Below are 18225 nucleotides of genomic sequence, written 5' to 3'. Positions count from 1 at the left end.
AACTTTGGCGAGGGGGGGGGGGGGGGGGGAGGAGGAGGGGGGATGGATGGGACACAAACCTGTCCTTGTAAAAAAACATAAAACTGAAAGCATACTTCTATGTTTTCATAAATATTCATAATGTGAAGTTTGTTTGAATGAAATGCAAATTAAGCCACTGAGAAGGAAAACTAAACAAATAATACTGCTACACAAAGCCAAGAGCAAGTCAAACTGGGAATATTGTGAAATCTATATATTTTTTTATTTCAGATATTTCTTTTTGACAAATGAAGTGAGAATTTTAGAAAAAAAGTCACATTTTGAACATTAAAAGTAAAATTATCAAACACCTTACACAATAGTGAGAATATTAAGAACAATAACTTACAAAATTAAAATGCATTTGTTTTTTTTAGCAAATATAGAAAATCAAGTACATAAATACAATTAGAGATAAATATGTATCAAGTGTATCCAACTTTAAAAACAAACTATTTGGAAAAATATTCTATTGTGCGGAAATGTTCACCCTACTGCTTACAACCAGAATTATTGCTTGTGAGAAGAATCAAACTAGACTATGTATAAAAACCCCACTTCCTCAATAGAGACCCATTCAATACGAAATATCAACAGTGACACGAGAATGCAGAAGTTGTTTTCTTTCTTCCCCTAGGACAACAGTAATTAGCAGTAAACATTTGTTCACAGGCTGACCCAGACATGTGTTTAACTAGTACTTTGCTTTGTGTCCACCTAAAAGTGAAGGTTAGGACTATACATGACCATAAGAGAGTCATGTGTTCATTTTCAATATCTCCTCAAATGTAAAAACTCGGCACTTCTATAAATAATATTAACAAACCCATTTAATTCACATTAACTCAATCGTATACAGTAACTATGATTGGCAGCAAACAGCTGAAACACTTGTATAGTGTTATAGCATTGGTTCATTCACTCTTCTTAGTGGGCCTCTTCCTTGTTGTGTCTCCAGGCTCACTGCTTTCTCTAAGGTCTTGTTTGGAAGGTTTCCCTTTAATGGCTGGTGAGTCTTTTTCACCTGCCGGAACTTTTGCTTTATTTGCGGTTTGGGTTTGATTCAAGCCAAACAGCCAGTGACCAATTACCTCTTCGATCGGTTTAAATGGAGAGGTGGAGGACTTTGTCAGCATCATTGTAACCTAAACACAGAACCAAGAGGTAAGAATTGCAGAATGTAACTCAAAATAGCTCTAGAATGCTCATTATTATTTTAGCCATATAATTATAATTAACCAAAGCCTATTGCTAGAAAATATTCTTATGAATGAAAACTTGGAATGGGCAAGTAGACTTCCACGTAATTCAATTTATTTGTGTGTGCTATAGAGTTTTTCACATTTGTAACAAGGCCTCACTTAAATAGATGCTGTGCTGTGTTTTTACAAATCTTTCTGCTCAGCTCACCAAAACAATATGGCTAAGGCTACTGCAACAAACGCTAATCAGAACATTGCATCATACATTATGTAAATCAAACAATGGACCATATAAAACTATGAAATTAGCTTCTACAGATATGTCCTCTATACATCTGGCCGCAATATGCCACAGTAGGAGATTCCTGGCATGAGTGAGCTGACCGGTCATGTGCAACTCCAATAGCGCTGAGTGTCTGTTTTGCTGAAGATGTGCGACTAAGGGCAGTATTCAATGAGAAAGTTCTCCGTGCATGGAGAGCGTTTTATTTCGCTCTCCATGCACTCTCCGTGTTTTAGCAGAGATTCTCCCTGTTTCGGAGCCTCCTGCTCCCACTATTCAATGTATTTAAGACTCGCCGCCACTCGCGGCTAGTCTTAACCCCTGCAGCGGACGAGCATCTGCGGCAGGGAGCTTTCAGGGAGCCGGGGGACGGAAGCAGCTAGAGAGATTAAAGTCTCCCTGGCTGCTCCAGAGGAATGTGTAGGGGAGGTGGGCTCCCCTGGACCCAGGCAGCACAGGCTGCCCCCCCCCCCTATAGCCAGCGGGGGACCCAGTATTCACTGCACCCGATCGTGCATATTAACGATCGGGTGCAGTGAATATATGAATATCTAATGAGCGGCTCGAGCGCTCCGGCCCCCTGCTGGCTGCACTGTGTAAAAAAAAAAAAAAAAAAAATTAAAAAAAAATATTTTTTTTAAAATTAAATATATATTCATGTGCTATAAGCACATGAATAAAAATAACATGCCCCTTCACAGAAAAAAAAACCTGATTTTTTGACACCAAAATAAAAAAAAAAAACCCTTTTAGTTTAAAAGTTCACATTCCAGATCTCCATCAAAAGATGGAGAATTTCTACACGGAGAGAGACGGAGAAAATCACTTAGAAAGACGGAGAATATTTCACATTGAATAGGGTTGCTCGCTTTTGGAGAGCAAAATGCTCCGTCCAAGGCAAACAAAGCACAAATTCTCCATAAAACACAGAGAATTTTTCTCATTGAATACTGCCCTAAGATATGTCTTAATTAGTGAGTCCTTTTTAATCCTTAATTAAGAATGTAGTTGGATATGGACCTTAAAAACTACTTCTCCACCAATGCTGGCCCTGAGATTACCCCCATGTTGTTGCAGGATGCCCATAAAATGGTGATCCAAAATGTATTTGAGATCAGTAGATCAGATTAGACAGAGCCTCTGCCTTGATTAATCAGCTGGAGAGTACTTATACGATTCACGTTCTGATGTGGTTACTGCAAATGGGTGTGTCAAAAAAAGCTGAGCTTTCAGCTGACTGCTAGGGTTAAAACATTTTTTATACCATTATGAAAACAAAAATAAATTACACAAATTATTGGCAGTCAAACTGAGGGTTAAACTCTCACGACGAAATGTTCTAAATAGCAAAACTCACTCTAGAGCTCTCTTCCGTGATCTGCTCAAAAGGACAATAAAGATCATGCTAGACTATATAATAGAGCATTGCCCAAATATGGAACTGTTCTACTGTTTAATCAGTTCTGACTTATCTAAATGTCACCTTCCTGCTTATCTCCTAGAGTTCTCAAATCTTTCTCAAGTCATTGAGCGCAGGAATTTGGGGTTCAGGTGTGTTGGGACACCATACATAGTTACATAGTAGTTGAGGTTCAAAAAAACTTGCGCCCATCAAGTTCAACCTTATACAGGACCCATTAGATGGTAAAGACTACTGTAGATGTGATACCCCTATTTTAGTATTGCCATCTCATCCAACTATGGCTGAATAGCGATTAGTTGTACCCCTGAATCTTATGTTCCAGTAGATGTTTGTCCAACCTTATTTTATAAAAGGCTTGAAATTTTCTGGGACCTTATGGATTCATAACAGACTAATATAACATTTTTGCTTACTTAATTAATGGAGGTATTCAAAAAAAATGTTGAATCTTTTGCCACAGAAGCTCTTGAGGTAAGAAATAAAACTATACCTAAAGACCTTTATAAACTCATCTCTAGTTGGATGACTGATATTAAAATGTATGGAAAGATTCTTACCACATGCCTGAATATGAGCTGCCCTACCCAATCAATCAGGCTTTTACTTGGAAAACAAAATCATGAAAATACCTGGAAGGTTGAAACCTGGCCATAAAATTCTACCTTGACGTTTTGCAAGCCTTTAACCAGAGCAGTTGGCCTAGTTACAGAATTTTGTATTTGAGGTAATTTTTTTCAGTGGAATTCCGGCCCTCATCTCTGCCTTGTTTTCAGTAAATGGTCTCTTATCAGAGGTCTTTGAAATAAAAACATATGCCCAACCTATTCTCAACCCTTAACACTTATCACATATGATGCCCTCTAAGGCTACAAAATTAACCTGTCTAAGTCCATTGCACTACATAATAACAATCATCCTCTAACATAACAATTGTAACTATTCATAAATAACCTTCAAAACTAATCTCTTAATATCTGGAGTTGTATATTTTGCACCTTTTTTTATTTACAAAATTTAGAAAGATTATATATTTTTTAAATAGGACTAAGATAGTGACAACTTTGCTTTCTGATGGCTCAATGTACAAATTATTTGTTTAGACATTCTGTGTTTAGACTTGGGTCACATCTTAAAGATGAGACCAGCATGCAATGCTCAGCAATTAAAGCCGCATTAACAATCATCGGATCGACCATATCTCTGGACCAACCGGTCACCAGGCATTTTTCTGAAATGGATACATACAATAGGCGATCTACGACAGCAAGATCGTGGTGACAGATCCAGTAAATTACTGCAAATGGAGGCACGATGGATGTTTGAGTTAAAAACGATCCATCCCCTGGGTCTAAATGATAAAATAACATGGAGTGTATTCTAGAGGGACGAATAAATTGTTCTAAACCATACAAATGATCAAGATCGTATTAAGGCCACTTAAATTATTAATTGAACCTAGTAGTATACAGCAGGGAAGTCTCCCGTTGCAACTAATTTGCTTTAATGAAATCATAATTGTTAAGTAAAATAATGCCTTTTATAAACCACATTAGATTATTCGTAACAATCAGCTATGGTTTCAACAATGTATTTATGTTTATCAATGTATCCATCATCTTTCAGTGCTACTAGAAAGTCACACTGGGTGTAGAGTAGCATTATTAAATGTTTATTTCCTGCTATTGACTCCTCTCCCTTTGCAACAAATAATCTGACTCACCTTTCTGATTGCTTTGTTGTATTGTTTCTTTGCCTTTAAATTACTTATGCAATTTTGATTATAGTACCCTTAATACTTTATTTAGCCTTTAGCGTTTTTGAATGCATGATTTTTGCATTAAACTGTAGATCACACATTCTTTTCCATTTTCTTCATTCATTTGTTTTACACCTCCCGGCATGTCTATTCTGTTGCATATATACAGTAGAGTCACAGAAATATGACCACCAGTTGATAGCTGCTGTGTGGAGCACAGACAGCATCTAGATGGTCTGGGAGTGACTTCAGTAAGGTGCTGGTAGGTCTGTACACGTATCTGGAGCCATGCTGAAGGCAGTGCATCCCACATCTGCTGGAGGTATGTGGTAAAGATCCACAAAGCGAACATGATGATTGAGATGCTCCCACAGATGCTCAACTGGGTTCAAGAATGGGGGGATTAGGGGGCCAGGGAAGTACCTGGAAGTCTTGGTAGTGCTTGTCCAACCACTGTTGGGCATTTTTAGCCATGTGACATGTTGCACTGTCTTGCTAGATTCCCATCTGCCCCCATGAAAACAACCAGCAAGTATGGGTGTACCTGATTGGCAAGGATAAACATAACCAAATCGGTTTAGAGTGCCTTCGACATGGATGGGTAGGCCCAGTGAATGCCACAAAGACATTCCCAAGGCCATTACTTTGTCGCAACCAGCTTGTGTTCATCCAGCAATGGTTGCAGGGTGTTTTTTCTCTGATGTTTCTTATCTGACACTCCGTTGTCCATCCATTTGATGAAGCAGAAAAAAGTGACTCATCAGAGAAGGCAACCCTTCGAAAATCAGCAGAGGTCCAATTCCAATGTTGCCATGCAAATTTAAGCCTTTTCCACAAATGCATCATTATTAGCATAGGTGCAGTGATAACACATTTTTTTCAGCGCCCAGTAAACAGCAGGGTTTGCTAAACTGTCATTTAAGGCACGTCTGATTCATTCTGACAGTGAGCTACTTCAATGTAGCATGTTGGTCAGCTCTCACGGACCTTCCTAGCCGACATGTATCCGATCTAGCCGCAATGATTTATCCACTTTGCTTTCCCCCTTTATGCTGAAAGATTCTTTGAGGAAATCTTAAGCCTAATATCAGTATACCTTTCTTACCTTTGCAGTTATTAAGAAGATGGTGTAGATAAAAATTAGGTGGTATCTCGCAATTGGGAGTAGCTTCAGTTGTTGCAATGTGAACAAAACTGCTCCAACTAAACTAATTTTTACAGGGCTGCAAAGAAAGCAGAGTAATAGAGATTACATAAATTATGATTTTTGTAACTACAGCATATTATTTACACTATAATAATAACAATATTTATATCTTCTGAAACTGCATATACATAACCTAGTCTTCATTATATAAGATCCTATTATACTTTAGCTAGTTTAAATATATTTATACGAAAAAGTTTTTATATAAAGTTCTATGCACCGGTTTAAAATGCACCTGTTTAAAAAATGGAATTAGCAACAGTCCACAGATTTTAGAACACGGGATCAATGTTTTTTGCCAGATATGGTATTCTCCTTATTTACAAGGCCACTCAGCCAATACTTGCTATTGTCCTCACTCACTAGTAAAGGCTTGGGGAAGCCCATCTAAAAAGACAGTGGCTTTAATATAAGGCTCCGTGTTCTCCTGTCACTATCCTACTGGAAAAGAGGCTTTATTGCTAGACCTTTTTTTAGGAAAAATAAAGTATTTTTTCATTTTAAAAAGGACAAATATTATTGTTTATTTTCTCTGTAAGTCGAACTAAGTCAGGGCTTCCAATTCCCCACGAAGGTGTGAAACAACAAATTAGTAGTCCCATTTTTTAAAAGTATATTCCAATGTATAGATTGATCAACTCTACTGAGTAAATTAATTATGCCATGGAAGGGGTGGGCAAAATTTAAAAGTGGTAAATGTACTAGTGAAAAAGTTTCCCATAGCAACCAAATAAATAAGGCAATATATGGAGATAGGCTGGGGATGATGCAGAGGTAAATACAGAGAAAGGTGCATAGACAGATGATCAAGGATTAACAATGGAGAACAGAAATGATTACCATCTATATTTTTCTGGTGCTAAAATGACTGAAAAACAAGAAGGCAATGTTTATTTGGGTTGTTAAAATTAATCTTAGTAGTTTTCAAGAAAAAGCATTAGACTTAGAATAAATAATCACTTACTAGGACATCTTGAGAAGTTCGTTGTTCTCTGGTTTCCAGACTCCTCTCACAAGTTGCTCAAAGTTAGATATTAGGCCACCTCCAGCAGCTGAAGACAAACATTCATTACAGTCACACATTTATTTCCTAATGCACTGTAGCTTAGCCCATGGGAGCATATTCACATTTAAAATAAACAAGAAAAGGTACTCTACACCATAAAAACTTTTTCAATTAACAGCATATTTAATTGAAAAAAAAAAATGCTTGCCTGTAGTGGCTTGAAAATCTATGTATGTTTTACATCTTGTGTTAGATAAGCTTATCTTGGACACCTAAGGTGGCATAATGTGGTGTAATATCAGATAAACAGCTCAATGATTGTCACATGGGTAATGTAGAAAGCCATTTTTTCCCATCCTGAATGCCCTAGTAGTAATGCTTATGGTGAACAGCTGCTCCTAGCAACCACATAAAGAAGGACTGGATCAGAACCTACCCACTTTGGAATACTTAAATAGTCCTGACTGTTTGCAGCCAGATGAGTTTTGAAAAGTCCAATTACCCTTCTAAAGATAGAGGTGGATCTATGCAATGTTGGCAAACCGAGAATAGAAAGAGGAAATATAGTGTATACTGTATAAAATTACACTGACCTTACAAAGCCATGTCAACTACAGAATGCATTCATCATACCGGCAGTGGGGATACCGGCATTCACAATATCAATGCTGATATCCCAACTGCCACCAGGATGCCAAACATAAGTATGCAGGGCGAGTTAGGCCGGGGAAAGGCACTACAAGCGGACTTAGGGCCTTATTCTGATTTCCTTGCTCAGACTCGAATTTGTTCGCAGAGGGCATATTAGTTCACTGCGCATGCGTCCCATTCGCAAGGCGCATGTGCAGGTTTGAGCAACCATGCACACTCGCGACCTTACGAGTAGAAATGCGCTAGCGAGTGAACTCGTGCAGAGTAAGCGTAATGTGGGCGCGGCCACAAAACTGGATGGAAACCAGTGTGTATACGCTTGGACTGATTGAGCTCAAAATCATTTAGTAAGTATCACGCCTCGCAGGCCAGACACTACTTGGCCCCACATTCGCAAGGGCAATAAACATGCAGAATTGATCAAATACATGCACCAGCACACAATACACACCCATGCAACATACAAGTTTCTCCCATTAACCAATTCACTAACTACATGCCAGCCACACGGGAAGCACACTTTTGCAGTTTAAACATTTATACTTCTCTGCATTCATAGCTCTTAGCAATTTCATTGTTTTTACCCACAACTGCCCTTGTATTATTTGGTGCTTTTATGTGCCATTTTAAAATATCAAACCTTAACACACAATTGTGCCTGTCATGTTGCCCCAATAGTACACAAATTTACAACAAGTCGACATGTGTCTACTCTCATACAAACATGCAACATTCCAGGATCGGCATCAGGTTTTAGCCACAACCATATGCAAATGCAGGGGGGTTTCTGGTTACCTGGAAACCCCCTCCTCTTGGCAAGTGCCTTGAATGATGACAACAATAGCACTGGTGTATAATATGATTAGAACTGCCACCACATTACGCAGTGTAAGGGACAGAGTGGAGCTGCTGCACATGCCCAGTGTACCAGCTGCTTCTACCACATTTACTGTATATGTGGAATTGAGCCCTCAAACATTGCACTGGACGAGAGAGCAGCTACCAGGAGGTAGAGACAGGAGCGTTACCATGAATTGGGAGATTGTGAGCTTAGAAAGTGCAGTACTGTTTCCGTACTTCTAACTCAAAAACACAGAAATCCTTTAATCCACCTCAAGCCCGCAGAAATATTAATGGTATTAATTTTCAAGTACTCTCCTCCTCACTGCAACAACAGCTTGCTCCTATTTCTGCATTCACTACTCCTGAGATGGCGGTATCACACCGAAACCTAACCCTCAAAACAGCCCTGGATGAAGTGGCTCCAGTTACCCACCACACTCCACGTAGGCCTAGACGCCAACCGTGGCACTCTAAATTAACGAGACACCTACAAAATATCTCACGCAAAGCTGAGCGTAAATGGCGTAAATCTCACAGTCCAATGGATTTCTTTACATATAAGAATATCTACCAGTACTACAGTTATGCCCTGGAAACTGCCAAACAAACATATTTCCAAACTCTCATTTCTGCTCAAGCTTCTAACCCAAAACGTCTTTTTAATACATTTAAATCCCTTCTCAACCCTCCCTCACCCAAGCCACCAACCACTATCCATGCACAAGATCTTGCTTCCTACTTCAGGGATAAGATTGACAAGATCAGAGATGAATTGGTATGCTCCAACTCAGTTGGTGATATGCTCAATTCCATACCTGAGCCCTCTGAAGCATTTGCTTCATTTGATCCCACAAATGAAGATGAAGTATCTGCACTTTTCTCTGCCTCCCACTCTACTACCTCTCCTCTTGACCCTGTACCCTCGCAAATAAGTAAATCTCTGTCTCCTGTGCTCATCCCAATCTTAACTAAAATCTGTAACCTCTCTTTCTCTACTGGTGTCTTTCCTTCATTGTTTAAACAAGCAGTTATTACTCCGATTCTGAAAAAAACTGAATTCTGATCCAAGCTCTCTCTCAAACTACCGTCCCATTTCTCAACTTCCATGCACCTCCAAACTACTTGAAAGACTTGCCTATACTCGCCTCACACACTTTCTTAACTCGCACAACTTAATGGACCCGCATCAGTCAGGCTTTCGTGCCCAACACTCCACAGAGACAGCACTGACTAAAGTTGTGAATGATCTGGTCACTGCTAAGTCTAGAATTAATGTGTCACTCATGAATGCACTGCATGAAATAATGGCAGTGAAAGAGTTAAAAATGAATTAACTGGAGGAGTGGGAGGAGTAGCATGTCACGTCATACACAGGACGTGTAATGTTATATGCTGTAAATATGTACCAGAAACGAATATAAATAAAATATATGTATTTTTCTAAGTCATCGCAGGGATCTAATATGGTGAATGGAAGCAAGATTCCATCCGGTCATGTAGAGTCTTTGTTTAAATGTAAGAAAATAAAGGATAAATTATTTGCATCCAACCTTTTGCCCAGCCGATAGCAATCATGACCAGCCAGGCATCCTTAAAACGACTATTTGCTTGTGTAACTCCAGACAAAATCTTCGAGGTCCTGGTCATTTCCTTCATTGCGGCAGCAATGACTCGGAGAGGTAAGAAACAGAAGCATTTGTAGAACAGATCCGAAGGAAAGTAATAGACCATGTACCTGTATATAAAAATAATAAAGTCAATTATAATGTTCACAAGAAATCAAACACTACAAAAAATTCCCCACTACATCATGGAAATCACCCTAGAAACTTATTTTTTTAAATACAAGAAAATAAATAGTAAATTAAAGTTGTTTCCTCCTTTCTATATTTGCTGTACTTTATTTAAGCAGGAAGAAGGAGGTGGCAAGCTTGACAATTAAATAACTGATGTTACAGGCAGCAGAACGTTCTCTTTGGCATCTCCAGACTCTGGACCTTATTCTGGTTCAGGCGGCCAAATGTACGTACGTTCCGTATCAGCGTACGTTTCCCGTACGCGGACGGTGAGCGAAAGTCTACCCACAAAACATCCGCATATGGACGGCCACAAACACCGACAAAGGGGAGTGGCGTACAATTGAGCGTACGCCACCGTACACGGGCGGCTCGACTCCTAGACACCGACAGCTATCGTACAACAGAGCGTACGCCACCATATACGGACGGCTCCCGTCCGTTTTCACACCGACATCTTACGGCTATATGAGCGTCCGCCTCCTTGTACGGACGGGTCTCGGCTGTTTTCTATGGAAAACTCAGCGTATGTCACCGATCGTGAGAGTGAGCGTACGTCTGGCATACCCTTCACACATATGGCCCTCATAATCTAGCCTTTCAACTATTAAGACAATTAAATGATATTTTGCAATTGTTATTCAATTATCGTTTTTTATTACCTCAATTGTCTACCTTTATTAATACCCTAATAAAAATACATTTTACCCCTCCTTACATGTATATTTATTATGTTCTAATGTTGCATTTTAATCACTATCTATGTGTCCCCACATTGCTGTTACTTTTAAACAAAGTTATGTTCGTGTTTGTGTGTATGTACTAAATGATGGCCATAATTAGTTTGTTCTGATTTTTTAACATGTATACCTACCCTGATGTTATGTGTGATGTTTTAATCTAACAACATTTAACATTCATGCCTTTTCACTATGTGTTATTAAACCCAAAAACACACACATTCACACATCAATCGTTACCCCTCAGCTCAAATTACAAATATAAAAGTTACCTTACACATCTGTATGTACCTGCCCTTACAAACCCTCTAACATATTTCAGATTAAAAACACAGGCAAGTTCTAACAGAACATAACCTTTTATTTTTTGGAAACAGAATAATTCCAAATAAAAAAATAATTAAATTAGGGCCTCCAGTCGGCCAAACAGGAGATTTAAATAATAAAGAGTCAGGAAAATTTCCAGCATTATCTGGGCCACATCTTCCTGGTGCTGTTCAGTGTCTGTAGTGAAGGGAAAAAATACATTATAATTAGTATATAATATACCCAAATCTTTGTTGTATTTTCACATAATAAGAAGTTGTGAGTTAAGTGTGAAGCCCACATACATTTTTCTACTACATTTAAGATGGGTCTGCTGTAAACACGGTACAAAAGACTATTATGTTTTCACACACATACTGTACATATTACATAAAATGAAATGAATTCCTCCTTCTTGGATGAATGTATGCTGTATCCCAATTGGGAGGTTTGTGGTGGGGGAATCACCTCTAAACTCACAATTAACCTGTGCTATTTAAGTGTACTGACATTGTTGTGGCTTAACCACTCCTTACTTAGTAAAATGTTGGCCATTGCTGTACAAATTATAGGCCTACACCTAATTTTGAAAAGCATGCATCCGTATGGCCTCACACACTATTAACAAACCAATCTATAAATTATTGTTGCACATAATGCTGGGAAGCGTAGTTACACAACAGCTGGGCCCACATAACTTCAACACCACTACGGTCGGATATGTAATTGGATGTGCTGTTATGTCAATTACTCAAGGGGTGAGGCGTGCCCACACTCTGAAAATACACCAAGGGGACCTTTGTTCCTGTAGGAGGACAGGCCACAGCGATGGCTCTCACTGCATTGATATGTTGCTGCTAATTATGATGTTGTATACACATATGTGGGTGTTATGATTGTTTATGTGTAGAAATGTGTATGTAAACATTTGGCACATTGTTTACTTACGGCTACTTGTGGCATCCTGTTGTTCACTGGATGGGTGTCCAGTAGCTGATGCCTGGCTGGGGGTGGCAGATGCCTGGCTGGGGGTGACAGAAGCCTGGCTGGGTGAGTGGCTGGGGGTGGGTGAGTGGCTGCTGGAAGTGGAGGGGGAGATGGTGTGTGCACCAGCGGGCCCCAGGGTGCTCTCCTCAAAATCCTCCTCCTCTTGCTGGGTCTCCTCTCTGGCCCTCATGCGTACCCTTGCGCATGCTGAAATGTTCATGTTGATGGTATAGAAAATGAAGGTTTTGTTTCATGAAAAGGAGAGAATAACAAAAATAAATTAGTCATCGTCATATAAATATAAATGTTAAATTTTCATTGGTCTTTAAAATGTAACATCAAAATTTTTCGATCTGCTACACACAAAATCAGACCTTATCAATGCACACCCCTAAAACACCCCTATACACCCCTAAACACCCACATACTCATGCACATGTTAAAAGTAATTCCTGAACCCATTGCTAAAAAACGCGGACATATTTGTGTAAAAAAAAAAAAACTTACCTCGGTTAATATTCCGCCGAAGTCTGCAAAGTAGGCCTGGCTGGCGGTGGCACAGGTCCGACCAGCGCCGCTCCACCTGCCCCAGGCTCCTCTGGACGTTGGTCCCTGCGAAAATCAAGCGGCGGGCTGCGTTATATGCCCGCCGCTTCTCCATATTGGAGACATAAGTGCCCCTGGCCCCCAGGCGACGGTCCATGATGTAGACCAACGCCATAAGTTCCACGGTGGAGAATGGGGCAGCCCGTGTCAAAGACATATTGGCAAGGGCGCAGTTATTAATTGCAGGTACATATATAAGTTTTGGTGGTTGCTGATTGGACGAAAAGGTAGTTTTTTTATTGTTAACTTTATTAATCCATCTTACATTAACAATATGTATACGAATAAAAACTTTTGCGGACCGTTCCTATCTGCACACCATAACATACATTATACTTTCAATGTAGGGAGACACGTACTGTATATACACTGTGCAATAAATTATACACGCAACCATCTAGTAATACACACGCTTATAACAACGTACATACAACATGTTGGTGTATGACAAATTAATCCTCATAACAAATGTAAGGAAAGCATTGTAACGTTGGTATGTTTATAAATTTGTTTAAGAAAGCATACACGTACTTCAACTGAGACCACCTGAAAACACTCATCATTGGAATGACATGTGCACACATTTCAACATGTAGCACACAATGGTCAACAACCTGTGTATGTGCATGTACAGGTGAATGCTCAGGCGCGTGGACACCTGCGTAATTTAAGCAGTAATTATCTGCCAAGATCATCGGCGGGAAATATTGGCGGGAAATATCGGCGTAAATTAGCTAATACATTGCGGGGAAAAATATACGCCCCTTGTTCAAGGCGGGAATTTTGAATATAAATATCCAGTCAGATGCAGGCCATAATTGCTGCAAACATGTCTAGCTCAGATGATTCCGCAGCTTAGGACACCCTACAGAGAGCAACAGCAGAATCCCTGCTTGAAACTTTGAGGCAGAGGGAGCAGGAGCAGGAGCGGAGAAGGAGGGCCCAAGAGCAAGGGGGCCCCTCACTAACAGGCACTGCTGCAACACCAGCAGCTAAACAAGGGCCAAGCAACCAGCCAGAACAAGAGGTTGCATCTCTCCAAACATGTGTGACCCAGCAGCTGCATGGTGAGAGAACTGGGGCCACCAGAAAACGACCTGCACCATCTAGGCCGAGAACTGAGCAGGATACCACCACCAAAAAGAGAAACCCTGCATTTCTAGAGGCAGAATTGAGAATTTTAGTGCCCAGAGCACGAGAATGGATAGAATTACCTACCAGGAAGCCGGTTGCCAGTGCAAGGAGAAAGCTTTGGGAGAAGATCACAGAGGAAGTGAACCAGGTGTCAACAGTGGAAAAATATTGGGCATCATTGAAGAAAAGGCAAGTGTGTTTCTCCCCCTGATAGTGTCATATGTGTGTACATATGTTACATGTATGTTTTGAGAATAATAGAAAGGTGTGTTTGTAGATAGTGTTACACTTCAATGACACATGTGAAGACAACCATGTCTAATAACCCACATTTATATATGAAACATGCACCATTGGTGTGATGTGAGGTTATGGGCACAGTTCTGCTCCTGTGAAGTATGTGATGGGACAACAGAAAGTGTGTTGTTGAAAAAGAGTTGTAGTAACATGTTCCATATGATGCTACTGAAACAAGGATGTCCAAACTGTGCACATGTAGCTGTTGATAAACTACACATCCCAGCATGCCTTCCCATAGTTAAATTACTCCATAATATCAACACTGTCAAGCTATGGTGGGATGTGTATTTTCTCAACAGGTGGAGATGCATAATTTGGCCATGGCTGCTGTCATTTCTGCATAGTGAGATATCACCAACACTAGGAAGTGTAATGTAGTAATGATGTTTACTAGCACAGTGGTGCACATATCTCATGTTGATCTTTTTTTGAATAAATTTGTAGGTGGTCAGACTTCAAAACTACACTGAAGAGGAAGATGACTGACCGGTACAACCACAGCATGTCCACCGGGAGGGGGCCTATGCCATCCAGTTTGGAATACCCCCCTGGAGCAGGACTCGTTGGATTTGATTGATGTGAGCGAGGTTAGGGGGGGTATCTAATTTGGATAGTGAGCTCCCGGCAGAGGTCTTTGCTGCTGCTTTTGATGGTAAGTCACAGTAATGCATTGTTTGTGGTAAGAGAGATTGTTTGTGTATGTGATGGTGACATTGTTTTAAATTTTTATCCTAGAGGAAGCAGAAACACCTGATGAACCGGCAGCATCTTCCTCTTCAGAGCCACAAGTGGAGCAAGTGGTCCAGCCTCCACCAATACGCCACACCCATCCACTGGCCTCATATGATGGCAGGTTGCTGGAGATGCTGGACAGGATCGAGCAGCATGGGGTGCAGGCTGCAGACCGTCAGCAGCAGTTTGTGGAGTTCATGGGGATTTGGAAGGAGACAAACACGCAGCAGTTTGAGGCCTTCAAACGCCAGTATGACATTCTGGCGGCTGGCATGCAAAGCATGGCCCAACAACTCAGCCGCCAGAATGACATTCTGGCGGAGCTGCTCACCACCGCCAGGTCCCAAAGGGACAACCCCCCATCTGCTGCCCCACCCCAAGCTGCTCCACAAACTTTCACCTCTGCTGACCCTCCTCTGTCCACTGGCCCAAGACGGCGCAAGGCTTCAGTCCCAAAGGCCCCAGTCCCCAAGGCCCCATCAAAAAGGGGAAAAAAGGGCCAAAATAATGACACCTGGGTCACTTCCTCTGTGTTTGGACCCCAAATTTTTAATTTGCACTGGGGATCAACTTTCTGAGTTCTACATCTATCCATTTTCGTGCGAAGGGCAGTAAACTGCTTATTTTGACCTCTTGAAATGCAGGTTTTATTTTTGGTGGTGTGTATCGTGCTTAGTATTCTCCCTGGTTGGTGCAGGTCGTATTCTGGTGTCCACATTTCTTTCACCATTGCAGTTGCTGGGTAACACATGTTTGGAGATATGCAACCTCTTGTTCTGGCTGATTGTTATTTTTGTAAATATTTAATATTTTAATTTTATTTATGAAATTAAATTTTCAAATAAAATGTATTTGCTGTTCAGAATCACAGCTTATTTCACAATTACAAAACAATTGTATGTGTAATTTCTTGTGTCAAACAAATAATACATTTATGTGTACTTACTGACCAGGGTATTTTTGTGCATTTATTGAAGTGTTGTAGAAGTTTCCCATGTATAACCCTCTCCATGGCCATTCACATGTTCATTTCCAACTTTTCCCAGCTAATTTGTTTGTGTCAGCACATGTGCAGACCAACTTAATAGGTGAGAAAGCAGTTTCTGTGCAGGTGAGGTAACTCCTACATTAGTAGGTAAAACCAGGTCCAGAACAATGATTTCCTCATGGAGTGGGTGAGGTAGGCAAACAAGGGGCAAAATGGACATTTGTGTAGGAATGCATATGTGTCCTCCCTAAAAAAAACAGTCAGGTCTTGGTACAGGTATGTTAAAGATGTGTGAGTCGACCAAACATGATAAAATTGCTTGTGAACAAACATGTTTAAATATTTTAACATATATGAGTTTTCAGTGTCATAAGCAGATGTAGGAATCCTTTGTTACAGATATGTGATTGCAATAATGTGATTGGTGGCATCTTACATCCAGAGTGTAGTACATCCAATTCATAGCAGATCAGAAAGTGGTACAGTTATGTATTTTGGGTACTATACAAAGATTGTGTGCAAAATAGTGGCCATGGCCTTAGAACATTGCTGGCACATCCTTGTAGCTCTTAGATGTGGTTTATGTATTGTTATCATAATGACAAAAAATATGTATGTATTAGAGTGAAAACGTTGACACATGTCGACTTGTGTAGATTGAGTGTGCTGCTGTTTAAAGTATATGAAAACACTTAATGAATGTGTATAAATGGTTACAAAATAACTACCTTGGCATATATAAGCAGGTCTTAAAATGATTCTTACCTTAAATGAAACCAACCTTTACATGTAGAGAAGTGTAGAAAGATATGCTTCCAATGTGTTTGAGCGCTGTGTGTGGGTTGCAGGTAGTGAAATAATGGTTTTCACTTAATAGGCTGTAGCCTATTACTACTCAAACAACAGGTGTATGTGTTTGAGTAGTAATCAGCGTTAATTAGCAGACCCAGGCGTCCGCTCTCATGCGGTATCTGTAGATGTGGTCTGGAGGTGGCGGTGGCGGCCACCTGTTATGTGTCCGAAATGCACGGTGCTTTTGCCGATCGAGCGGTAGTAGCTCCTTACATTTTTTGTGCACACCCCCGTGTACGCCCATGTTTACGCCCAGTTTCCCTCATTATTTCGGCCGCTGCCCTCAACACGCCCCTATGCCGCCCACTATGACCGTACTCTTGCGGACAGGTTTTTTCGCACAGAAAGAACCATCCGCGAGCGTTGTGGAGTCCTCGCGCCTGCGTATTGCGGAAGGTACGCATGCGCAGATCAAAAAAAATCCTGGAACGTACGCTTACGGCCCAGCCGCCCGAACCAGAATAAACCCCTCTGTCACGTCTGTCATGTGCTCAGTGTGAACCTAGTTTCATCTGTAAAGAGCACAAGGCGAATTTGCCAATCTTGGTGTTCTCTGGCAAATGCCAAACATCCTGCACGGTGTTGGGCTGTAAGGACAACCCCCACCTGTGGACGTCAGGCCCTCATACCACCCTCATGGAGTCTGTTCCTGACCGTTTGAGTAGACAAATGCACATTCGTAGCCTGCTGGAGGTCATTTTGCAGGGCTCTGGCAGTGCTCCTCCTGTTCCTCCTTGCATAAAGGCAGAGGTAGCGGTCCTGCTGCTGGGTTGTTGCCCTCCTATGGCCTCCTCCACATCTCCGGATGTACTGGCCTGTCTCCTGGTAGCGCCTCCATGCTCTGGACACTACGCTGACAGACACAGCAAACCTTCTTGCCATAGCTCGCATTGATGTGCCATCCTGAATGAGCTGCACTACCTGAGCCACTTGTGTGGGTTGTAGACTCTGTCTCATGCTACCATTAGAGTGAAAGCACCACCAGCTTTCAAAATTAACCAAAATATCAGCCAGAAAGCATAGGAGCTGAGAAGTGGTCTGTGGTCACCACCTGCAGAACAACTCCTTTATTGGGGGTGTCTTGCTAATTGCCTATAATTTTCACCTGTTGTCTATTCCATTTGCACAACAGCATGTGAGATTGATTGTCAAACAGTGTTGCTTCCTAAGTGGACAGTTTGATTTCACAGAAGTGTGATTGACTTGGAGTTACGTTGTGTTGTTTAAGTGTGCGCTCTCTATTTCTCTCTCTCTATTTCTTTCTGTGTAATTCTACTATGTAATTGTGTATACTTTCTTTATTGCTTTCTACACTTTAACAATTAACCATTACATTTGTTTGAAGGGAGCAATAAAGTAATGTTTAAAAAAATATATATAATCAAGATAAAA

General features: G+C 40.7%; 1 protein-coding gene across 1 annotated transcript in view; it reads right to left on the bottom strand.

The window, feature by feature from the left end:
- Positions 1-294: 294 nt before the first annotated feature.
- TMEM38B (transmembrane protein 38B) overlaps positions 295-18225 on the bottom strand; it is a 68777-nt gene continuing 50846 nt past the window's right edge. The window contains exons 3-6 of the mRNA XM_083185014.1: positions 9943-10127; positions 6857-6944; positions 5791-5908; positions 295-1166 (exon numbers count right to left, since the gene is read on the bottom strand). Coding sequence (XP_083041140.1) covers positions 936-1166; positions 5791-5908; positions 6857-6944; positions 9943-10127 — 622 coding nt within the window. The 3' untranslated portion in view covers positions 295-935. The remainder of the gene's footprint in view (positions 1167-5790; positions 5909-6856; positions 6945-9942; positions 10128-18225) is intronic.

The sequence above is a fragment of the Crinia signifera genome, chromosome 1 (genome assembly GCF_055691185.1).
Source record: "Crinia signifera chromosome 1, ASM5569118v1, whole genome shotgun sequence".
NCBI lineage: Eukaryota > Metazoa > Chordata > Amphibia > Anura > Myobatrachidae > Crinia > Crinia signifera.
Note: the sequence above shows the minus strand (reverse complement) of the source record. Positions and strands in the feature narration are given on the sequence as shown.